Genomic DNA, 24,894 nt, shown 5'->3' on the forward strand with positions numbered 1-24,894 from the left:
CGACCCACCGGGCCGGCGATAAAGCCTCTCGCCCCACGCGGCGGCACCTCCACTCCGTTCCATTTCCCACAACCTCTCCCTGACGGCCTGAATCCCTCTCATTTTCCGGCCAACTCGCGGCTATCCGGAAGGAAAACAGGCCGGCCATGGAGGGCTACGACCGCGAGTTCTGGCAGTTCAGCGACCAGCTGCGCCTGCAGACAGCCGCCTTCTCGGGCCTCTCCCTCGGCGACTCCATCTGGTCCCCGGCCGCCGCCGGCGCCGACCGCCGCAAATCCTCCCAGCCCGACGCCGCCGGCCTCTTCGCGTCCCCGCCGCCCGCCAAGAACGACCTCAACGGCAGCGGCGGGCCGGGGCTCATCGGCTCCGGCAAGCTGGCCTTCGGCGCCACCACCACCAGCAAGGCCGACCGCTACAACCACCTCCCCACCGACAAGGCCGCCGCCGCCGCCGCCTACAGCAACAACATCGGCAGTGGCTATGCCAAGAGCATCAGCAGCAACGGCTTTAAGATGGGCTACAACAGCAGCAACAACAGCGGCGAGGTGAAGAGCTACTTCAACAAGTCCGCTGGGAGGCCCGCGAGCAACAGCAGCAGCGGGCACCACGGCGGCAAGAAGCACGGCGGCGGCGACTACGGCAAGAAGAAGCACGCCAAGAACGAGGGCGGCGGCAACGGCGCGGAGGCCGCGGACAAGCGGTTCAAGACGCTGCCGGCGTCGGAGGCGCTGCCGCGGGGCGAGGCCGTCGGCGGCTACATCTTCGTCTGCAACAACGACACCATGGACGAGAACCTCAGGAGGGAGCTCTTCGGTAAGTTACTAAGCACACACAATTTCCTCAGGATGCTTTGATTTGAATCGTGCCGGTTCTTGCGCTGAAGAAGGCTCACGGCGTTTCGCGGTGCAGGGCTGCCGTCCCGGTACAGGGACTCGGTGCGGGCGATCCGGCCCGGGCTGCCCCTCTTCCTCTACAACTACTCCACCCACCAGCTCCACGGCATCTTCGAGGTAACACCAAGCAATTCGATTTGCTTTCTCGTCGATCCATCTGGAAGTCCGACGAACTTCATAGTGACCTGGTACGTGCTGTTCATCAATCAGGCGGCGAGCTTCGGCGGGACGAACATCGACCCGACGGCGTGGGAGGACAAGAAGTGCCCCGGCGAGTCGCGCTTCCCCGCGCAGGTATCTTTCCTACCCACCTGGCCTGCCTTCCCTGCTCCGATGGGTAAGCTTAGGCGCTTAGCTCGAGTCTCTGTAGCCATGGCGGATGACCACCGATCAGCTCAACACCAAACAGACAAGACAAAAGCTCGAGACCCATCCACGTGTTTCGACGTGCACAAGGGGCCTGGCCCGACCACTGGGATGCCAAAAAAGATTTGGTAGTGCACACGCATGAACAAAAACGCTTTTAATTTGTCTTTCGAGAAGCCTTCCTCGTCTGTGTAGTCGCCCGTGTGGAAAGAAAGAATCAATTCGATGAACAGGTGGACCCATCGGCGCTGTTAGTTCTAGAATGTGGATTAGGCGGTCGCTAGAGATCGGTATTGGCCGCCTAACCTACCACACTTATCAGGTCAGGGCAGGTCGGTTTGGCTTGGGCCAGTCGGCGAGAGGGTTCGGCCGGAACGCAGATGAGATGATCCAACCAAAACCAAGCACCGAGACCTGTTCACTTGATTGCGTCGCCTGTGCTCTGAGTCCGACTGAGTTAACTGCTCCACATCATCGTAAAGCTGATGCTGATGGTTTCGTTTGATGATGCGCAGGTTCGCGTGGCGACGCGGAAGATCTACGACCCGCTGGAGGAGGACGCCTTCCGCCCCATCCTCCACCACTACGACGGGCCCAAGTTCCGGCTCGAGCTCTCCGTCACCGAGGCCATCGCCCTCCTCGACATCTTCGCGGACAAGGACGACGCCGCCTGAATATCTATAATGCCTTCCTTCGTCAGGCCGCCGAGCAACAAATAAAGCAGACACCGTATATGTAATGTAGTAGCGTACTAGCATTGTTATTATGCACACCTTTGTTTGATGCGAGGGCTATGAGGCATGCGTCCCATTGTTTTGTTTCTACGATGACACTAGCGCGATGATTTGCAGAGGAACAGCCCTCGTTTCTGCTCTTGTACTGTAAGTTGTAAGACGTATCCGGTGCCATGTACAAATCACTTTGAGATCTGTTCCTGTGTTGTAAACCTGAACATAACGAGTGCCGCTTGGATGGGAATTCGTCCTTGCCGACAATATGATAACAATGCGCATCCTCACGTCTCAGTTATACAGTGCCTGAACGGACTAGATTCCAGAGCATCACCAGTCACCAACCTGCCCAGCCCATGACGGTATGACCCAGTACAACACCTTCTCCAAGGAAAATTCACGTCCCTTCGCAGACCATAAACATCCCCTGAAAACAAGATCGCATTAAGCAGGCACCAGATAAGTCAGCCGCAGCCCACAGGGCGCCATAACCTTCCTTTCATCAATTAAGTTTAACACCTAAAACACATTTATACAAAGCTGCAGAATGGACATCCAGAAGGGTAATATCGACAGGAGATCCCGAACGGAGAAAATCGATGGGGGAACGAAATCTCTCCTCAAATACATCCGATAATCTAGTACCAGTCAAGGAGCACGCCACGTCCAAGCGCGCCATCTAGTTTCCTCACCAAGATTTCATGCTTTCACTCTCCAGCTTCAACCAAACATATTATGCGGAACAGGAGGGTCAGCCATGAGCGAACTGTGGTGGTGAACCATGTACCACCTGCCATTGCGGAACTCATACACATTCGTCACATGGAACAGCACAGGGTCAACGTCGACGTTAGCCTTCAAGTTGACCCATGCCACATCACCAAGGACACGAACACGGACATCCCGTATCTGGAAAGCAATGCCCTGCCCTCCATCTTGGCCCCAGTTGAACAGCAAGCCCCAGCCCTCCATCACCGCATTGTATCTGTTAAACATGGAAGTGAAGCATTGCCACAAGATGGCATGTTAGAGTTATGCTTGCTTAAACGGTCCATTAGAAAATCAAGAATAGTAGTCTGGGGAATGGAAGGCTTCATATAGAACCTTTCAACCCGAATGGAACACCTTGTAAAAAAACCCAAAAAAACAAACAAATGAAACTGAAGAGAAGTGTTCTATACCCCCAGTCCATTAGAAAATCAAGATTAGTGGTATGGGGAATGGAAGGCTTCATACAGAAACTTTCAACCTGAATGGAACACCTTGTCAAAAAACAAACAAACAAATGGAACAGAGCATACCAGAAGTGTTCTAGACCCCCCCCCCCCCCCCCCCCCCAACAAAACAAAACAAAAAAAAACTAAACCCACATTCAAATAATTCATAATAAGAACAAGATAAAGAAACAGGATAACATATGTACCCTTGTCACACTAGTCAGTAGGTTTCATTCCACACTTGTATGGTATAGTTAGTTACAGACAAAGTGACAGGTGGTCAAGTACAGCCTACTGCGAACCAAAGCATACTGACTTCACTTCATGCAGAATTTCTATCAATACACATGGGTGCAAGAAAGCAACCAATGCATCTGCCAAAGCATACTGATTTCACTTCTTGCAGAATTTTGATCAGTACGCATGGGTGCAAGAAGGCAATTGATACGCCAACAAAGGCAGATATTTTCATGAGTCCATCCTTTTATTCAGTAGAAACTGAAGCATAACACTGTTTTAAAAGCCAGTTGCCTGGCTCATCTAGTTGATGGTGATGCGCTAGATACCATTCAGCTGCCAACATAGTATGCATGTGTAGGAACTACTATTTGTTTAATAAAAAACTGATATTAATACATAAATAGTTTTGCTAGATCACAATAGTTGAGAGCTACTCAGAGGACAAGGTACACAAACAAAAAACATAGAAATGAAAAACCTCAGCATAAAGATAAATAACAGAATTGCAGAAATTGGCATACATATGCTTAGCTGTGGACCTTTAGTACTACTAATTTATATAAATAACAAGACGCAACGGCATGGCATGGTCTTACATGCCTTGCCTAAGCAACCGCAATACATTGGTGGTGGTTGGTTGCCTGGTCCTACCGTCCTAGACAGGTTTGTGGAATGCAACCTCTTCATATTTGGATGGCTGGACAGGCCTGTAAGTCAGGTCCCAGCAAATGCAAAAAGGTCGACAAGCCTGGCCAGCTGGAAATGCAAATAGAATGTGTTTCCACGCTATGGAGGCTAGCTTAGCTAGGACCCACCATTTGCTGCGCTACGCTCACCTCTCGTTCAACCCATGATCATGTCCGGAGCCGCCTGCATCCAGCGGTCCGCGTTCATGCGCCTCCCAGCAGTGCTACTCCGAGGAGACTCAGCAAGTTAGAGCTAGAGGCGCTTCTCTGCTCTGCCTGGCTGCTGGGGACGAGATGGGTGCCGACATCGCTGCTCCGCTCATCACCACCATGGACACCAATGGCAACAGCATGATTTTGACAAGCTTGCCTTCTCCCTAGCCTGCAGCTCCGGAGGTGCCATGGCAGTCTGGTCGGCGTAGCTCGCCGAAACTTCTGCACTTTCGACCGCGACAGTCATGGATGATAGCTCGATTGCTCCTTTCTCCACTGTCTCCAGCTCTGCTCCGACACGTGCAGGCTATGATACCTTGATTTGTTCTTTCTCCACCAAATCAAGTGTCTTAGTACACATGCACAAATTGAACCAACAAACCATCAAACCAAGTTCCCCACAAACCAAATCGAACCTGCATGAATTGAATCGAAGCTGGGGCGCTGCCTAAATCGAGTTTGTCGTCAAAGTTGTCTGAGAAGGACCAAGAGACTGCCATGATGGTGAAGAAACAGACCAGGCTGTGCATGTAATACTTGCTGAACTATCCCACAACAGATGGCCAGGAGCATGCTAAATGGTGAATCGACACGTTAGCAACCAGATTTTGCAGCGGCCATGGCAATCTGCAAGCCGGTACAAATCCATAGAGAGCTGAGAAGCAGAGAGAGGGAATGGAATGGTAACTTCACCTCCGACCAATACAAAGTTACCATAGCACAGTATACACCCAACCAAACAGGAGCTTCACAATGCAGGCCAATCAAACCAAACACAACCAACTTGAATTGATTTAACCTGGTGAAGGCTAGCCTGCTTTAGTCCTAGCCTTGCTAGGAACTAAGCTAACCAACCAATCACCACAATAGTGTTTCTATTTTTATTATCTGAAAGAACTATCAAAGAAGTTTGATGTTTGTAGTGGAACAAAAATAATCACTATATATGTTTGCTGAAAATTCCTCTGCTTCTCCAAATATGCAAGGCAAGGAGGCCAATTATCTCTCTAGCTGACAGCAGATGGTACCAACCAGTCTTTTTCTTTACATTTATCAATATATACATATAGCGACCTGTAACATATTTTCAATCAGATGAACCACTCTATAAGGCACTATATCTGTTTCACAATGTACGTAACTGTGTTTCCATGCCCACAATTTCACAAAAACAAAGGAAACCACCAACCAACATTGATGGAAAAGAAGCAATTAATCAACCACAAAGCTGTCCACCCCTTGAACATACAAATCTACCACCCATGTGCTGTACACTGACTGCATTTTAAACCTCTTCATAACGGCATAGCAGTCATCAAACGGACATACATTGTGAAACTCATACACCCAAAGCCATGGACATGTTGCAGAACAGAAAGTAGAAATCAGAGAGGATCAATTGAAGTCAAGTCAAAAGGACATACCCAGTGAAGAACTCCCCAGTCGCGTGAATACACTTAACATAATCTGCATTGAGCCAAAATCGGCTCATTGCTGGCAAGGACCCTTCCCTGATGATATTGTAGAATTCTGCATTAAGATTCATGATGGCTTTTGTAGCAGCATAGTATGCCTTCCATCCATTAGGTGGATTTATAGTACCCTGCTCCACTGTAAAATCCTACAATAGTTGATTTACATTACGACAGTACAAAAAGAAGTACAGAAATTCTAAAAACGAAAAACTTTCAACATAATCACAAGGATTGTTATTTTTAACAGCCAAAGTGCCAAACTACACAACTTCACATAGTAACATCAAGAAAACAATAGAAGTTCGGAATTTAAAGCTATATGACTCACTTCTTACCCAAAAAAGTAAAAGTAGCATGAATTTGTAGAAATCAAAAGAGACACAGAAATTTACCCATGTGCGGACAATTAGAAGGGACAATGGTATATAAACAAAAACTATTATGATTCACGACCAAGGTACAAAAAGGACAAACATGGGTGCATGCGCACAATTCAAACTTTCTTGTTCGTCGCACGTTGATCAACATGGCTAGATTGTGAAAAGGCCAGTAAGAATCCGGAAACTGAAGAAAGGTGGAGTTTTTCGAGTTGTGCACGGGTATAATTAATTTTCTTTTAGTTCAAAAATGGCAATACATGTAATAGCAAGATTCGGGTCATTCCACGTGTCCAATGAGACACGAGAGTCATGGATGTTGGGTTCGCTACAAGTGTCCGTTGAGAGTCATGGATGAATCGCAATGTCTTACTATAAATTGCAATTGCTGAGAGAAAACTGTTTGGTTTCTGGATTAGAGTGCAAAAGGGATAAAGCAACCCGGCAAAATCAGAATCCTGTCACTCCATCATATCCAGTGGACGCTGAGAATTAAATCATTCCATATCCCAGTCTGTATCCTACAACCTTTATCCCTCGATCTAAACGCCCTAAGGATAATGGCATGCACTAGCAGAAATGTAAGCCTAACCCAAGACCCTGACAATCCTAGTGAGGGAGTGGAAACAAACAAGCAGTGACGGATAACTACATTGCCAATCAGAGAGTAGAGCAGCCAAGGGAAAGTCAAGGGAGGCTTGTGGGCGCATCAGGCCCGGAGACGCACTTTGTGGTAGAGCGCCTTCCAGGCGCCGTCGTCGTTGGCGGCACGGCGCATGGCGGAGTTGGTCATGGAGAGGCGGCAGAGGCTGGTGTAGTCGAGGTAGCTGAGCGCGTGGGTGGTGATCTCGGGGACGAGCTGCTCCATCATGGAGGCGCCGCCGCCGCCGCCCTCAGGCGGGGCCGGCTCCTGCGCCTTCTTCTTGTTCTCCCCGCCCACGGCCATCTCGCCGTTGGCCGACTTGGCGGCGCGGCAGCCGCAGGAGGCGCAGCCGCAGCAGTGCAGCGAAGGGGATTGCTGCTTCTTGGAGAAGGAGGGAGAGGAGGAGGAGGCGCTGAAGGCCCAGAAGGCGCAGACGAGGCAGCAGACGGCGGTGGCCCCGGCGGCGATCAGGGCCCGGGCACCGTCCATGCGGACATCCAGGTCGCGGGGGCGGCGGGGGAGGAGGAGGTGGTCAGGGGGTCGGGGTAGGGTTTGGACGGCATCCCATCACACGGAAGAGGAGGCTAGGGTTTTGTCGCCGGAGACGAGATGGGGAATGAATGAGGAGCGGGGCGGGGCGGGGCACGCTGGGGGGGGGGGGGGGGGGGGGGGGGGTTCCGTTTCGGATCGAGGAAGACGAACAGAAAATGGTGGATGCCTTGGCTAGTTGGGTGGACGCGATGCCACTTATGAACGGGGTTCGGCCGCCGTTCGGGTTGGGACGGATCGGGCTGGCCGTGGACGCGAGACGCGACCGCGTTCGGTTTTGGACGTCCTATTGTTTAAACAATCAGGTTTAAATAGGAAAAAATTCATTTTTAACCCATCAACTCTTTCCAAAGTCCAACTTTAACCCCAACTACAAAACCGAGCACAACAGACACCCCAACTTCTAATACCGTGCAACTTTGGCCCCCCCCCGACCCTTTCTGAGTGGTATTGTGATGACATGACAGCGATTTTGCTTTTTTTTTTTGCCAACTAAGCTATGACGTGGCCGGGTCCACATGTCATACCCATTCTCTCTCTCCCTTCTTCACTGCCGACGCCACCATCTTCGCTCGACGGCGAGGCGGCGCGGGCGGCGGCGCGGAGCAAGTAGATCGGCGGCACACGCGGTGGCGGAGGCGGCACGAGCTCCGGCGGCCGCTCTGGCTCCGCCTCAAGCACGAGGCCGCGCCGGACCACCCACAGGAATGGCGCGCCGCAGGCCGCCAGGCCCCACGCGACCTCCGTGAACTCGTCGGCGGGCGACACTGCCGAAGCTCACGTACAGCACGGACCCGGGGCCTGCGCGTCCAGCCACTCGACGCAGCTGCGGTCCTGCTCGAGCAGGATGGTGGTGGTCTCGTCGGCGGCGGCGCCATCACCGGCGAGCTTGTGGAGCGGGCCGACGGCGAAGGGCGGGATGCCTTTGGGGGCGAGCTTGTCGCGGATCATCTCGAGCTCGTGGGGCTCCAGGGCTTAGAATGTGTTGAGGATCGCGCTGGAGGAGTTCGTCGTGGTCTCTGTGGCCAGGTTCAGGATCCTCTGCCCGATATTCTTGTTCGGGAGCTTGCTTGGGTCGAACAGGTCGCTCACCTTCAGTGGTGGCAGCTCCTTTATCGCCGGTGTGGAGCACGAGCGTGGGCAGGCCGAGGGCGGCGGCGGCCTTCTGGGCAGCGGGGAGGGTGGAGTCGAGGACCAGGCACGCCAGCCGGGGCTCCCCCTCCGCCGCCGCCGCCATGAGAGACGCGAGCGCGGCGCGAACGCGCCCGGAGGCCTCCATGGCGGCGTTGAGGGCAAGGATCTTGGCGATGCCGTTGGCGCCAGCGGCCTCCGGGATGGCGTCGGGCACCGCGACGAAGGCGAGGCCAGGGTGGCGAGCGGGGTCCGGCGCGTTGAACGCCGTGTGGAGGACGGTGACGGCGAGCCCCCGCGCGCGGAGCGCGCCGGCCAGCTGCAGCATCGGGCGGAGGGGGTGTGGGTTGGGTGGAGATGGGGAAGAAGAAAGGGAAAGTGACGGCAGAGAAGGGGAGAGCCAGCGTGGTGGGTCAACGCCAGCGTGGCGGGTCAACCCACTCCACGTCAGCACGAAACCACCTAAAACGAGCACATGTGCCAAAGTTGCACGGTATTAGAAGTTGGGGTGTCTGTTGTGCCCGATTTTGTAGTTGGGGGTTAAAGTTGGATTTTGCGAAGAGTTGAGGGGTCAAAAATAGACTTTTTCCATAAATCTATACCTATTATTAAGGCTCTGTTTAGATAAAAAACGCAAAATCTAAAAAATTTATAAATCGCTTGCATGGTGTATTAACTATAGTCAAAAAATAAATCACATTACACAAATGGACTATAAATCGAGAGACGAATCTAATAGCTTAATTAGGTCGTGATTAGACACTAAATTACTACATTAAAGCTACAGTAAATATGTGCTAATGATAGATTAATTAGCCTCATTAGATTCGTCTCGTAGTTTACAGACGAGATCTATAATTAGTTTTGTGATTAGTCTACATTTAATACTTTAAATGTTGAAGATTCCCTTCTAAAAATCCAAAAATGCAAAATACAAATTGATCTAAGCAGACCCTAAAGCAAGCAAGGTTTCGCCTAAATTTTTTGTTTGGTTCGTCTTGTGTCGTTGACAGATGGGCCTTAATTTATTCTGTATGCGAATTGGAATAGCCTTTCATCAATTGAAATTCTAATTGAAACTTGAACAAATCAATCATAATGATAATCAGACTCCGGATAATCAATCACAATCACAATAAGATCACAGACAATCAATGGCTCAACTCCAGATAATCAATTAGAATCACAATCGGATCCCGGATAATCAATGGCTCGCATGATCACAACATGGCCTATACAGGAAGAATGAGCACAAAGTTGGTGATATTATTTTGCAGATATTATATAAATTTATTATATTACCCGTAGCAATGTACAGTCATTATGCTAGTAATAATCTAAGGTAATAAGATATATAGTTAAATATAAATAAATCGAAGGTAGTGAAACGTGATAAATAGCATGCATAGTATAGGATAAATTCAGCACAAAATCACAGATTATAGTAATAATACATAGTTAATATCCTAACATTTAAATAGTATGGATATACTACCCATCGTAGGTGTATAACCAGCATTTGAATCATGAATATTACAATATAGGTTCGTGTTTGTACGTTACTATAGGCTGTAAAAAGATTTAATATATCCACAAAGCACATATAACATGGTATGAATCTCAACAGCATAATATTTTGAGGCAAATTGGGATCCACAAGCATAAATTTTAATAGTATGAAAGACATGAATGTGGCACATGAAGCTAGTTAATCAAGTTAGCATTTCTTTCAATAAATTAAGCAATACACCATGATATACAAGTTCATACTCTCTGTCAAATGGACTTTAGCAGTAAAAACATTTGCAGCCATCGCTGAATCATAGCAATAGACTTTACCATCATCTTCTATGCAATCTCCATACTCTAAAATTACTTGTGTCAGAAAGTAGCTAAGAAAGTTCAGGAGACTCGAGTGCTTTATTTAACTTGAAGGAGTGGGTGCTCGAGAGTAGCTAAAAAGATCTCACATGGTATGAGACGTTTTACTACCAACATGCTGGCTCAGCAGTAATTAGAAAAATAGCAACCAGACTTCATGAACCTGAATAAAGGATAATAACATAAGCACTTTATGGAAAACCAGAAGAAACTACTTCCGGTGATAAAAAAAGGAACTTGCATGTGATGGTTATATATCTGGTGCAGTGTGGGCCTGTGGCCTGTGGGGACTAAACTGAAACCAGCATGTCATAGTTCACGCATATTTAGCATTGTGGATTTGTGGTCAGATTTTTTTCCCCAAAAAAAAAAAGAACAATGATTTGATTTAACCAAGGAGGATTGTTTTCCGATTAATAGTAAGCAAGAAGCTAGTAGTAAGAACCAAGTAAAACTGAAAGGATAATGTCATCCTCTCATATACTTCATGCTACAAGTTCCTCTTTTTGCTCTAATTACACATGAGCAGTAAGCAATTTAAAACTGAAAGGATATCCTATTGCTGGTATAAAGTTGCCAAATATTATTTGTTTCGACTGCTGATAAGCAACTGTATACTTGCTAAATTTTATTGTCATATTGTCTAAGATAAGGCGGTACAACACGGAGAAACCTGCTTTAATTACAAGTGTCACTAGAGGTTTTCACAAGATCCGTGATAGGAGCAAAAAGTGTTACTTGAAACAACTCACAAAAGTGTCGATGGTGTCCATCCTGGAGGCAAATATCAGCTGTGCAATCTGGAGACAAGCTGTGCAATCTGATTTAATCATTGTAGAACTATTAATTTGTGCTTGAATAACTCTATAGAGTGCATTAAACAACTATATAACAAAGCTCACATGTGAAGAGTTAGAACTAATCATGCTTAAGTAAATAATAACTAGGTGCCAGGTGTAGAATGTTGTTGATGCAGTTCTAGTCAACACACGAGGTGCTCGTGCGCACGGATCGCAATGCTTACGATCTCCCTGCGCCAACCGGTCTAACCACCTAGCATGACCGGTTTGACCGGTTCTTCAGAGAGGATCGCGTAGACCTAAAACCTCAAGATCAGGAGGGATCCCGTCGGAGCTTAAAGATCTAGGGTTGTTCTAGAGTCGGCAGATCACCCAGAACGCCCTCAGACGCCGTAAAGATGCAAAAAGAACAGCAAAGGGATTGCAAAAGCTAGGGTTTGAGGAAAATATAAAAGTAGATTGATTTTGTTTCGATTGTGGTTAAAACCATCAATCAGCCGTAGCCTTTGTATTTATAGGTCAGGAAAGTCGTACCCCTTCCAAATTGGTTTACAAAAGGACTCTAAATTACAAATTCTAACTGACACGAACTACAAAGACCCCGACTGGTTTGACCGGTCGAGCCTACCGGTCAGACTTGTTGGCCCTCATTCGGACGGACCGCCTATATACTCTGGACGGTCAGCGCCTTCAAACTCCACCGGAACTAGGCCAAAATGTTCGGATGCCAGAATGTTTAGACATCCGAATATTTGACGGGTGGACTGTCTGCCAAAGGATACCGGACGGTCCGCGCATTCGTACTCTGCTAGGATCAGACCATAATGTCCGAACGTCCGATCATCTGACTGGCGGATTATCCGCCATTGTATACCGGATGGTCCTCGCCTTCATATTCTGCTGGGACCAGGCCAGAAAGTTCGGACATCTAATCACCTGACTGGCGGACCGTCCCCGTGAACCCCGGACGGTCCGCTCAGGACTGGTCAGACTGCCTGGGAATATCAGTCGGACCGGCTTGTTTAGTCTGACCTGACTTAGTGCCAATTTTAGTCATCAACATATATCGCTCTGTTTTTTTGGCAAAGCTCGCGTGCCAAAAAAATAATCTTTTGGACCAAAATTTTCTGAGGACGATGATTAATAGTAAATGTGCCATTTATATTAGTGCTAAGGATGATAAAAAATTATCGGCCATCTCCGTCTTCATGCATCTTGCCAAACACTAGGATAATATTTCTTCAGGTATCTTCCATTAAGTATCATTGGTAGACGTTCTTCTTGCAACGCCTCCAATATATAGGATTTTCGAAAGATAATCTCGATAATCTTGTATGGCCCTTCTCAACTTGGCGACCACTTGCCAAACTTGTTACTCTTTGTTCCGGGAGGTAAAATTGTCTTCCAAACCAGCTCACCAACCTGAAAAAATTTACTTTTTACCTTCTTCTTGTAAGCTCTAGCTAACCGAAACTTATTCTTCTCAATTTCCCTTAGAGCCTTCAAACCTTTGTCGGTTACCACATCAATGTTGTCTATCATCAAATTATGGTAATCAACAGCAGAAATATCATTTTGTTTAGCCAATCTGTAAGTGCCCAGATTCAGCTCAACGGGAAAAATAGCCTCCTAGCCATATACTAATTCAAAAGGCGTAACTTTAGTAGCACCATGTCTTGATATACGATGAGCCCATAAAGTTTCAGATAAAACCTCATGCCACCTCCTAGGATTTTCTTCAATCTTTTTCTTGATGAGTTTGATCAAGATTTTGTTGCTAGACTCGGCCTGACCATTGGCTTGAGCGTAATATGGAAATGAGTTGAGCAACTTAATTTTATAAGATTCGGCGAATTCACACACCTCTTTTGATATGAATGAAGAACCTTTATCCGTTATCAAAATTTGAGGAATACCGAATCTATGAATAATATGCTCGGTAATAAACTCAGGCACCTCTCTATGTGTCATATTCTTCAACAGAACTACTTTGGTCCACTTAGTAAAACAATTTATAACAATTAACACGAAGCAATGCCCCTTTGAAGATGGAGGATTAATATGTCCAATAAAATCCAACCCCCAACCTCGGAACGGCCATGGCTTAATAATAGGATGCATCAACACAGCAGGCATCAATAAGTCACCAAGCAGCCATCATGCTTGGCCAATAAAAACATGCTCTACTAAGCAACCACTTTATCTTAGGATCCGATTGATGTGTCCCACAAATGCCTTCATGAACTTCTCTCATGGTAACACGAGCCTGAGCAGAATCCAAGCATTTAAAAAGTAAATCTTCAGCAGTTCAACGATAGAGCTCATCTTCAATCAAAGTATATTTGAATGCCAAACGCCGAATATTTCTATCTGCACCACGACCAAGATCCCTCAAATATGTTATGATAGGCACCCTCCAATCCTCAACTTCGACCCCGATTTTTTGATCAAGATTATATGCAGAACTACTGTTCACAACCCTTCGGCGGTCAGAGCGGTCGCTGTGACCGGTCAGACCAGTTGGTCTAGAACCAACGAATCGGCTTTTGTCTGCATCGGCTTTCTAATGTTGAAATATTTTTTTCACAATATTGTAGCCAGATGCTTCCTGAGCCAGAGCATTAGCCTTTCCATTCTCTTCCCTTGGAATATGTCGTGTCACAAATTCATGAGAACAAGAGATAATATCAAGGCATTTATCAATATATGCATTTAAGTATCCATTATAACATTGCATACCTTAGATACTTGCTGCACCACTAGAAGCGAATCTCCAAAGGCTTCAATATGTTTCATGCCTATGGATTGCAAAACTTCCAAACCAAATAGAAGTGCATCATATTCGACTTGATCATTTGTATATTCCTCACCCAAACGGTTTGAGAACTCAAAATCGGCGCCGCTTGGTGAAATAAGAACAACACTAATCCTTTAACCATCATCACAAACCGATCCATCTAAATAAAGCTTCCAAGGTGTGCAAGAAATATAGCCGACTTACAGATCGTGTTCATAATTAATCCAATGTTCAACAATGAAATCTGCTACAATTTGGCCCCTCATAGTTTTCAAAGATTCATAGGCCAAAGATTCATAGGAAGAAGAGGAAGTAGGAGCAGATGGAGGAGGAACAACCACCTGTCACCCCAGTTCCTTTCAAGAAGCAGTCGTGTTTCTTCAAGTACCTGTCGTAGTGGAAGGAGCTAGATATGCCCCATGCCGTCGACTGCATGCACCTTTCGAAGAATGTCCTCGAAAGCATAGTCGGGGTTCTGCTAGACATGAACACTAAGACGAAGTCGCATTAGGATCTTGTGAACCAGAACTTTAGGACCGAACTTCATCTGACCCCAGCGGCACAAAGCAGGAAAGTGGCCCTTCCGAGCGCGAGCTACAACCTCACAACAGGTGAGAAGAGATTCGTTTGTTAGTGGCATAGGGCAGTGAAGGTGCCGACCGGTTTCTCTTCCAACATCAAGAGTCTGGTCTCGATGAAGAACCTCATACTAACTAGCTTCAACGCACATGACTAATCAAGAGTCATGCTCATGGTTTTCCTCCCAATTGTGATTAGGGCTATCGACCTAGAATATGTGAAGATGGTCATCACACGCCTTGGTTCCTTCTTCAACTTCATCACACAAAAGGTCATCAATGAAGCTCAGCTGCCAGGCATGAAACAATTCATCCCAGAGACTCTTTGCCAACTCGAAATGTGCTACCCGCCATCTTTCTTCGATGTTATGCCACACCTGATGATTCACATGGTTGATTAGATACAGAACCTTGGGCCCATATACCTGCACCAGATGTGGACGTACGAGAGGTTCATGTCGACCTTGAACAGATATGTCCATAATCATGCTTACCTAGAGGGCTCTTTGATCGAGGCATACATAATGGAGGAAGCCATTAACTAGCTGCACCAAATACATCCGGGACGGAAATGCGATTGGGCTGCCCGTCCATCCGCACGAAGGCAGAACCTCCGGGATGGGGTGCACAGGGAGGAAAGTATGCACCAATGTACAAGATGAAATGGTGCAAGAAGCTCATCACAACGCCCTCAATCAGTTAGTGGTCATGGAGAAGTGGGTTGAGATGCACCTGGAGGAGATCCATCATGGTTGTGACGGATGCACAGAGGCATGGGTACAGAGATAGCACAAGATCAATTTTACGACGTGGATCAAACAGCAGGGCATACCTCCCTATGACGAATATGATGAAACAAGGCTTGCGTCCGGCCCATCCAGCCAAATTACATCATGGCAAGGGTATGACATCAATGGATACAAGTTCCACATGAAAGAGAAGGACAAGAAGAGCTCAACATAGAACAGTGGGGTTTGATATGAGGGCATCGACGAGGCTACTTGGGAGACCAAGACATACTATGGGCAAATTGAAGAGATATGAGAACTTGACGACGACTGTGAACTTTCCGGTGCCAGTGGGTCAAGCCGAATGCGGTTGTCGTGGGTGAGTATGGACTAACCATTGCAACTTTTAGGTTCAGAAAAAAGATTGGGGAAGTTAACCGAGGCGGGCGCTACAACCTAACCACCTCGGTTAATATTAACCGAGGTGGGCGTTGTTAAGTGACCGCCTCAGTTAATATTAACTGAGGAGGTCGCTTTTGCGTAATCGCCTCGGTTAATGTTTCCTAAATAAGAAAACGCTCCGTGTGCCTGCTGTTCAAACTCCTCGCCGTTTCTCCCGAAGGGCTGATGCGCTGCCACCCGGAACCCGAGCTCCGTCGCCATGCTCGACGGTTGTCCGCCGCGTCATCACCGCAGCCAAAGCTCCAGCCCTCACCGCCTGCCATCACAGCCGCCGAAGCTCCGGCCCTCTCCCGTCGCCACCATCACCGCTGCCGAAGCTCAGGCTCACTGCTGCCGCCATTACCGCTGCTGATGCTCCGGCCCTCCTTCGCCCAGGGTCAACAGAGCGCCGCCGCCGCCGCTCGCCACTGACGCCGCATCCCTGCGCCACCGACGAGCCCCCTCCACTCGACCCCACCAAGGCCCCCAAACCGGTAGGCCTTGACCCCACCCTCTAGCTTCTCGCCCTCTTCTCCCTCGCCGCTGGCGTCCGCCGTCGCCGGAATGCGGCAAAAAACGGCTTGTGCTACGACTTTCGAGTACCGTGCTACGACTTTCGAGTACCGTGCTACGACTTTCGAGTTTAGGGTAACGAGCAATCTGCAAACCCGCCGCCGCGCCGCCAAAACCACGGCCAGGGGGCATATTGCAAGGATTTCGATCTTTCTAGGGTCCTGCGTGCAAAACTTGAGGGTCTATCTGCAAGACTTGTTTTCCTTTTTGTTTTCAAAAGTAGCGAACTTGTAAAATAGGTATAAAACCCTAGGAAAATAAAAAAAATACAAAGTCAAATGTTCTGAGTTCCTGACAACTAGGGCTACAACTTTTGTCACATGCACATCTTCAATTTTTCAATACATGAATTTGATTTTTTTTAATCACCTGTATGGCATGTATAGTAGTAAAGTATTGAAGGTCCAAGTTTGTTTGAATTTCTTACCTCTTAGGAGTGTCTACCTTGAAACCAATACGATCAGTCATAGACTCGTGACCTCTCAAATTTGAGTTTAAATTGTTATTACTAACGTACCGGTTCAAAAGCATGACAAGTATTCCAATCCAATTGAGCACTGAGGATCATGTAGTCGTTCCCAATTATTTAAGGGTCATCCAACCATCCAAAACATTACGCTAACATCCATGAGTTTCTGCAGCAAGTAACAAATGTGCTGATGTCTCTGCTGGAGACAAAAATGCATTCCATGTCGTAGAGTGGATCAGAGCCACTTGCATTCCCACTACAAAGCCAGTTCGGTATCCTTTTGAAAAGAGATTGATGACAGTGAACCATTCGTTTTGCTGTCGAACACAAACAAAAGACAAAATACCTATTTTTGGAAGTCCTATATTCTCACAGTCAATAGTTGAAAGTCCACATTCAACAACCATAACATGCCCACTGTCCACATGTTTCAAAACACCCCACTGCATCTCAGACGAGTTTCATGATGCATGGTAAGTTATAGATTTAATATTACACGCAATTTTGAGCACATAAGTTACAGCGAGCATCAGGCTTGAATACTGGCAGCTGCAAAGCAATCTCGGGTCCAAATTGCCCCTCCATTCCACTCAACGAAAGTTGTGCCAATGTCCACATGACCAATCGTCTTTGGTTTCAGTTTACCATCAGGCATTTCTTCAGTCTTCACCTGGACAGTAGTGATACGTACAGGTATCTCAGGAGGTCTATCATTGTCTGAATAATCCGGCTGAGTAATATGATCATCTAGCAAGAGTTCAAAAGACAATAATATTATATTATGCATTTCAAGAATTCATAACTAGGTACAAAGGAGCAAGAAATAATCACCTTTCATCACACAAAACATAATGGCACCAGTTGTGTCTTCACCAACATACTCCAAGCACATTCGGTTACGCTCCCAGCTCCAAGGTTATAAGAATCTCCTTGTTCGACTAGCTCATATGCAACAAGTCCCTCATGTGAGCAAGTGTAAATAAAACCCTTGGCAAATACACATCTTTCACTTAGGCAAGCCCTTATAGGCCAACCGCTTGGTAGAGGTTCTGGTGGCATGACAATGCTCCATATCCAGAGCAAGTATTTTGTTTTGGCATCAGACACCATAAAAGTACAAGAACTCAAGACTGCATATCCAGAGAGGCTAATCTTCTTATCTCCAGGGGAGCCAGATGTCTCATGACGTGTCCATTCACCTTGAAACAAATGATATACAACTTGGAGAGTATCACATATAGCAACAACCTTGACACCAACTTGAACAAAAAGGAGGAATTCAACACCAATAGGCCATGCTGAATCAATATGATTGATGTGTCCCTGATCCAAACAACATGAATAAACTTTATTTTTAACAGATGGAACAGCATATATGAATCTGCTGTCACAAACAAAATGCCATGGTCTGTGAAGCCGATTCAGGATATCGTCCTCAACGTGGCTCATAGATGTCTCCAGAATGCAATGTGGTGTGAGAGACTTGTCATGGCAAGTCAATCTTCCCTCCACAATATTAATCTTATACACAGTTGAGTAAGAAGGCTCTTGGCAAATAATATATAATGTTTTGTTGGTCCGGATAGCAGATCCCTCAAGCATAACAGCGCATGACAATGGCATTTCATTCCAGAATTCTCTGCAAGAATTGTAAAATAGTGTCATTTAAGCATAAAAAATGCAAGAAACCTTAATGAAGTCGAACTGAAACATGTATTTCTAAATAAAGTTTTTTCTTTAGATAGTAAGAATGCAAACCTGCAACAAGCAAGCATATTGTAGGACTTGACCACATTGGAGCTGGCTGGAACTTCCATGTCCTCCAGCAGCATTAAGGATTCTGTTACATCCGGTTTCATCCTTTTCGGAGGGGGTGTTGCACTCTCATGGTTGAACTCCTCATACTCCCTAGTTTACATTCAAAAAGAAACATTTTTTCTGTAGAAGAGTTTGTGACTTGTAATGCAAAAACAAGAAAAGATTTCATACTGAATTCAAAAAAATTCAGTTAAAGGACTCTTTAGGATACTCCTCTGATCAAATATATAACTACACAAATCATTTAGGACATGAACATGGTCTGTAGAGTGGAACTTTTGCCTGATAATTTACATAAAATATGATATCTGCAAGCATTTTTAATGATGGATCTACTGACATCAGAGTTACCCAATCAACCTATCTAATTCTTCACATATTGACATGCAAAGTTAACAAAAAAGATTGATAAGAATCAGGAAACAATTTATATTTAAGATCGAAAGAAGTACCAATTTTTTTTTGAACGAACCGCACAAGATAGTGCGAGTTTCTATTGATATAGCAGAAGAATACAAAATTACAATCCTGGGAGACCATAGACAGAAGAAAAAAAAGAAACAAAACAAGATAGATACACCCGGTTGGATTGGGACGTCAACACGGGGAACACTGCAACTCGACTCTCCCGAGGAACACCATACCTCAACTCTCACCCGGTTGGATTGGGGCATCAACACGGGAAAACACTCAAAACTGCAGAGCCACGGCGGCCGAGTAAGTCAAGTTGTCATGACAGCCAACCTCCTTCTTCCTAGGAAGTCGCCGTCGAAACACGATCCCGCGTCGTTAAGAAGTCAAGAAAAACAGACCGCACCACGCTGAGAAGGCCACCGCTATGCAGGATCTGTCGCCGTAGTGCCGCTGCCCCAGCAAACACCATCTGACGGAGTGAAACCATCGAATCCGGACCTCTCGCAGGCTGTCTCGCCGTCACCACTGCGATGACACAACGCACGGGGGCCTCGCCACACCCGCCGCTGGACCTCCTCCTCGCTCTCGTCGCCATGCAGAAGACATCGCACGCAGGGGCCTCGCCACATCCGCCACAGTACTCCGTGCCACAGATCCGTTCCTTAAGTCGCCATCAGGATGATGAATGGTGTTGCCCCATCTTTCAAGATCCCCATCAAACAGCCGAGTTGTGCCCGCCGAACGACCGCATCACGTTGCGCCACCCACGCAAGAGCCTCCGCCGCCATAATAGCAAGCCAAGTTGTCGCTTGCGCCATCTTTCGACGATTTACCACGCCGGAGTTGCGGAGCAAAGCTGATCAACCCGCCACAGTCCGCTGCAAACCAAGTCGTCCCACGGTGATGGTGCCGCAAGCGCCGCCTTCCAACGCAGTCCCACGCCGCACTGACAATTGCCCAGCAATGTCAACCGCCGCAGTCTGCTGCAAGCAGCCAGATCCAACATCCATGTGACAACCCCGGCCGCCAGTATGATTTTGGTTTCCGCCGTATGAGCTAGGCAACCCCCTTCGAGCTCGCCACCTGCACCAAGCCGTCCCGCCAAGCCACCGGTGGCCTTCCACCGCTTGGCCGAGAAGTATCTCCACCAGCGACGCCTTCAAGAAGGTAACGACGCCAAAGGCGCCGCCATTGCTCGTCCAACAAGTGGACAGGGCTTTCACCCGGAGAAACCCGAGCAGAAGGGATGGGCTCCAAGATGACACCCCCAACAGGGGGAACGACGCCCTCAGACGCCGTTGTCATCATTACCAGCAAGAAGCCGGCGAGGCTTTCGCCCGGAGAATCCCGTTTCATCTGCACGTCCATAGCCCGGCAAAGCAAGAAGTCCCCCAGGGCCGGCGGCGCAGCCGTGCCACCACGCATCGTAGCCAACTCGCACCTCCTCGCGCCGCAGCACTCACAGTCGCCCGACGACCACCACCCACGGCCTCTCGCAGCACCTCGGAGTCCCATCCACCACCACCATGACGAGATCCCGTCCACCACTGCCGCAGCACCTCATGACGTCCCGACGTCTGCAGGGTCTGCGCCGCAAGGATGGCACCGCGCTGCCATCCACGCCACCATGGCGTCGATGGAGCACGCAGGCCGACGCCAGCCACGCCACCTTGGTGTCGCTAGCGAGACCCGGGCCACCCTTGGCTGTGCCACCACGGCGCCGCCACACGTCGCAGAGCTGCATCCACGACCGGATCAACAGCAGACACCGCCGTCGATGCGCGAGCCTCCATCTCCGCGGCCGGCGGCCATAGGCCAGCACCCAGCTAGCGCGTGGCATTGGCCCACATCGCCGCCAGGCCCCGATGCCGGTCGACGCAACCACTACCACGCACATGCGTGTGTAGCATGGTCGCACGCATGACCAGCGCGGCGCCTCCACATGCCGGGGTGGCCACCCCAAAGCAGGGGCGAAGCCAGACGAGAGAGTCGCCGGGGTCGGATGGCCTAAACGCTGAGGTCGGCCACATGGTTAAATAGTGCTAAACAGTAATCTTCCATTGATTTGATCAAATTTCGTCGGGTCCGGTGACCCCGACAGCTACACGCAGCTCCGCCCCTGCCCCAAAGGGCGCCATCATCGTCATGCCCACGAGCACCTGCAGCTCGTGGGCGCGTGGCCGCCACTGAAGGCACCACCGGCGAGCATCCACCTGGACCACGAGCTGCGGAGCAGCAAGCACCGCCCCCTGCACCACCTCCCTGCAGCACCACCTCCCATGGCCGCGACTTCGCCTCCACGCGCCGACCCGATGTAGCGCAGCCCCGACGGAAGAGGTGCCGCCGGCGCAGATCCACAACCGCTGCCGCCGGATCCAGTCGTGGAGGCACCAGATCCGGGCCCGCCGGAGCCGCTGCAGCCCAACGCACGGCGGGATTCTCCGACGCCGCACGGCCGCGCCCGCCGGCGAGGAGGAAGAGAAAGGGTGGCCCCGCCGCCGCCGTCCTCGCGAGCCGCACGGGCTTCCGGCGGCTGGCTCTAGCGGCGGCGCGGCGACGGCGAGACGGAGAAAGCATAGTCACAAAGTTCCTGGGTCGACCGGGTCGAGGAACGGGGTCGAGGGTCGAGGGACGTCACTTTATAAAATTGTGGTACGAAGGGGGTATATCTCTATGGAACGATAAATTATTATGTGGAACGCGACTCTGATTCATCCGGGTCGATATTTTCGGGTCGATGCGTCTTTAAAAAGACAAAAACTATATATATATGTGCTACTAATGAAGAAACTAATCTGCACAAGCATATAAGAAACATACAAAATAGTACATTTAGATCATACTACACGTATTCAGCTTATTATCTAATAAAAACCACCTCAATCTGCTATCAATAACCTTCTTATCCCAATTAAATCTGTTAGCAATGGGGCTGCGACCCCTCTCAAACCGGGACGCGATCCAACCTTGAATGGGACACTGACCCTCTTCGACCCCGACCCGGACCCCGACCCTCGAATCGGAACGGCGTTCCCGGGTCGTGGGACGAGGCATCGACCCCGAATTCTGTGACTATGGGAGAAAGGCCCGGCAGCGGCGCTGGGGGGCGTCCGCCCGAGCCGCCCAGCGCGCGGGAGAGAGCGTCTGGTGTTGTTTTTTGCCTATAGTACCAAATTGTTATAGTTCTATGTAAGGATGTGATGCGAATATGAGAACAAAAGGCACAAGACATGGATGATAAAGAAAGGAAACTAGCCATCCAAAGAGAATAATGGGGAAAGGAAAGGATCCACATACTGTAGAAAGCTGAAGTCAGGGTAGGATTCAAGGTACTTGCTCGGTATCGTGTCTAAGCTGCGGATGGTGGAATGCAAGACTTTCACACCTTTGGGAACGAAGTGCTCACTGTCATCTCCCTTGACTCGAAATGTGGTGATCAGCACATGTTTAGCATCACAATTGCAGGGGAGCTTCAGGCTGATCCAGACAGAGCACATGATCCCACCACCAAGATATGAGAGGAAGTGTGGTGAACCCATACCCTTCATGGGTGAAAGGACAAACACGACCAAGTGTGGTAGGCGGTGCCATCTGATACCGATCCTGATCCTTGCGCAGCTTGTAGGCGTAGACAAAAGTTTTACAGAGGAAGTAGATGGTGTCATCTTCCTCCACGTACACACCACGTTCCCAGATTGGAATGTACATCCAATCTTCCCTGGCAGTGGCAACCACAGCCCAGGCACGAGTGGAGCAATTGAAGGCGTAGAAGAGGTTAAATGGCCAAAGCGACAATAGGATTGTGTTGCCGACCACCACATGCCCCTGGAGGGCAGGGATTGTATCGCTGAGCATGTCAGGGCCAGGTGGGGGAAGCTTCAACACGACGGTGCCGACCACCACCCACTTGGCAGCATCCTTGTCAAAGCGCTGCATCGCGAGGCTGGATGGGCCATAAACTTCAGTGAGGTACGGAGCCCAGAGATCGCCGGCGGCCGAGATGGGGCAGGTCGGCATAAAAGGCCCTACTTCTGGCGATAGGCCAGGCAGGCGTGACACAGTAATACCCCTGTCGTCGTCGGCGGCGAGGTCCATATGCAGCTGCAGGGGAACGGGAGGGGAGATTTTGCTGGCAATGAGATCGGCGAAGTCGGCTTCCGAAGAGAAGAAGCAAAGCGAGAGGGAGCGGCCGTCCGGGCTGCCCACGGCGGTGGCAGAACGGATGTGCGATATAGGGGTCTTGGCCTTGTAGTAGTCGCCACCCAAGGTCTCCAGGGCGCCGCCAAGGACACGGCCGGAGCGCGCGACGCGGAATCGATGCAGGTGTAGCCAGCGCTCGCCCTCGAACGTTGCCATGATGCCGACCAGAACCGGCCGCGCGGGGATGTCATCCGCGTCGGTCGGCATGAAGGCGTACTCCCGGTTGGGATCAACGCGCGGGACCAGCGGCAAGCACAGCTTACTCCAGAGGCAGCAATGGCTCAAGGGACAGTCCGCCGCCGCCGGCGACATCGCGGATTGGATCGGTTCGCTAGGGTGTGTCTATCTATCTGCCGCTTTAAGCGAATTATGGTGATTCAGTCGCAGAAAAGAATTTGCTAATCGCAGGCGGATGTGCGGAAGCGGAATCTACCGGCCGAAACTAGAGGCCCATTAAGATGTTGCCCAAAAGCTGAGAAAATGCTCTCGGTTAGCTGGTCAGGCTCCCGGTGGTTGCAGGGTTCATTCCCAAAATAAGAAACGAAACGATTTTTGGATTGAATAGGAATATTTACGATGTTCAAATTCCCAAAAATATGAAACGAAACGATTTTGGATTGAATGGGAGCATTTTGTAATGATCAAAAGTCCAAACTTTCAGGATTGTTCTAAGGAATTGTTTCAAAACAATTTGACTTTTTCATTCGATTAATAAACATTTGAAAACTTTTTAGAATCTTTGAAAAAAAATTAAAATGTTTGGAAAAGTTCCTATTCATATTGTTTTGTAAACTATTCATAATGTTTTGAAAACAACTCAAAGTGTTTGGCAAAAGTTCCTATTCGGAATGTTTTGGAAATATTCAAAATGTCTGAAAACAATTCAGAATGTATCATTTGAAAACTTCCAAAGAATTGTTTCGAACTTTTCTAATTGTTTCGAAAACACTTCAGAATGTTCTGACATTTTAGAAATGTTTCGAATGACCAGAAAGATATGTGCAATTATGAATTGTTGCGAATGTTCCAAAAAAGGTATGAAATGTTAGTAAACAATTAAGCACGTTGTAAAGAATATTCCAAAAAAGTTCTAAAAAGCTGAAGAAATGTTGTTTAGGATATATAGAACATTGTAAATTGTTCTGAAGATATATTGTTTAGAATAAGAAAATGATATAATATTCCACACTTTTCGGATTTATGATTGTTTGAATAATAAAATTATAATTGCTCTAGCTAGATGTTTCATGTTTTAGAGATGTTGCTACGACAAAGAGAATCCAAAGAGACAGTGAAACTTGAAGAATCACCAGCCAAAATTTGTATAAAAAATAGGTGATATGATTGTCTCGACGTTATGATTAGGAAAAGGAATGGATAAAACCAAGGGGAAATGAGAATGGAATGGTGAACGGTACCTATCGTTGGAGCAATCTAATTAAGGGACATCATCAGAATAAGAGTTCGATGAGAAATCATATATCTACCGATTTGGCAAATTACCTACCATGATGAAGCCCTAACTCGAATGATCTCGGCTCGTCACATAAGCTGTGGCTTCGTCTAGTTTTTTTTTTAAGCAAGCCTCATCGATAGTTGTTGATGAAAAGTGAACCAGCGATGGAACAACCGAAAAAAGAGAGAGGACACTAACGTGGGCTGCCCTTCCTTAAT

At 48.3% G+C, this 24,894-nt stretch overlaps 3 protein-coding genes and 1 pseudogene across 4 annotated transcripts; 1 reads left to right on the top strand and 3 right to left on the bottom strand.

Annotated features, from left to right (window-relative positions):
* LOC120672964 (B2 protein-like) lies at nt 1-2,259 on the top strand. Its single transcript, XM_039953609.1, has 4 exons — nt 1-813; nt 910-1,010; nt 1,104-1,187; nt 1,775-2,259. The coding sequence occupies exons 1-4, from the start codon at nt 147-149 to the stop codon at nt 1,931-1,933; spliced, it is 1,011 nt and encodes a 336-aa protein (XP_039809543.1). The 5' UTR covers nt 1-146; the 3' UTR covers nt 1,934-2,259.
* A 191-nt stretch (nt 2,260-2,450) lies between these two features.
* Nucleotides 2,451-7,497, bottom strand: LOC120672965 (F-box protein SKIP8-like). Its single transcript, XM_039953610.1, has 3 exons — nt 6,926-7,497; nt 5,771-5,967; nt 2,451-2,975 (listed from the first exon to the last, which is right to left on the bottom strand). Exons 1-3 carry the CDS (start codon nt 7,328-7,330, stop codon nt 2,711-2,713), a joined length of 867 nt encoding a protein of 288 aa, XP_039809544.1. The 5' UTR covers nt 7,331-7,497; the 3' UTR covers nt 2,451-2,710.
* A 385-nt stretch (nt 7,498-7,882) lies between these two features.
* Nucleotides 7,883-9,258, bottom strand: LOC120674778 (annotated as a pseudogene).
* Nucleotides 9,259-17,123: 7,865 nt separating this feature from the next.
* On the bottom strand, nt 17,124-23,660 carry LOC120673785. 2 transcript variants are annotated; one of them, XM_039954790.1, is made up of 4 exons: nt 22,318-23,660; nt 18,547-18,696; nt 17,620-18,427; nt 17,124-17,535 (listed from the first exon to the last, which is right to left on the bottom strand). In XM_039954790.1, the coding sequence occupies exon 1, from the start codon at nt 23,530-23,532 to the stop codon at nt 22,474-22,476; it is 1,059 nt and encodes a 352-aa protein (XP_039810724.1). In that variant the 5' UTR covers nt 23,533-23,660; the 3' UTR covers nt 17,124-17,535; nt 17,620-18,427; nt 18,547-18,696; nt 22,318-22,473. The 2 variants fall into 2 exon arrangements, with proteins under 2 accessions (XP_039810724.1, XP_039810725.1); XM_039954791.1 differs by lacking the exons at nt 17,124-17,535; nt 17,620-18,427; nt 18,547-18,696 and adding an exon at nt 22,010-22,181.
* Between the last annotated feature and the right edge of the window lie 1,234 nt (nt 23,661-24,894).

This window comes from Panicum virgatum, chromosome 5N, assembly GCF_016808335.1.
Source record: "Panicum virgatum strain AP13 chromosome 5N, P.virgatum_v5, whole genome shotgun sequence".
Classification (NCBI taxonomy): Eukaryota; Viridiplantae; Streptophyta; class Magnoliopsida; order Poales; family Poaceae; genus Panicum; species Panicum virgatum.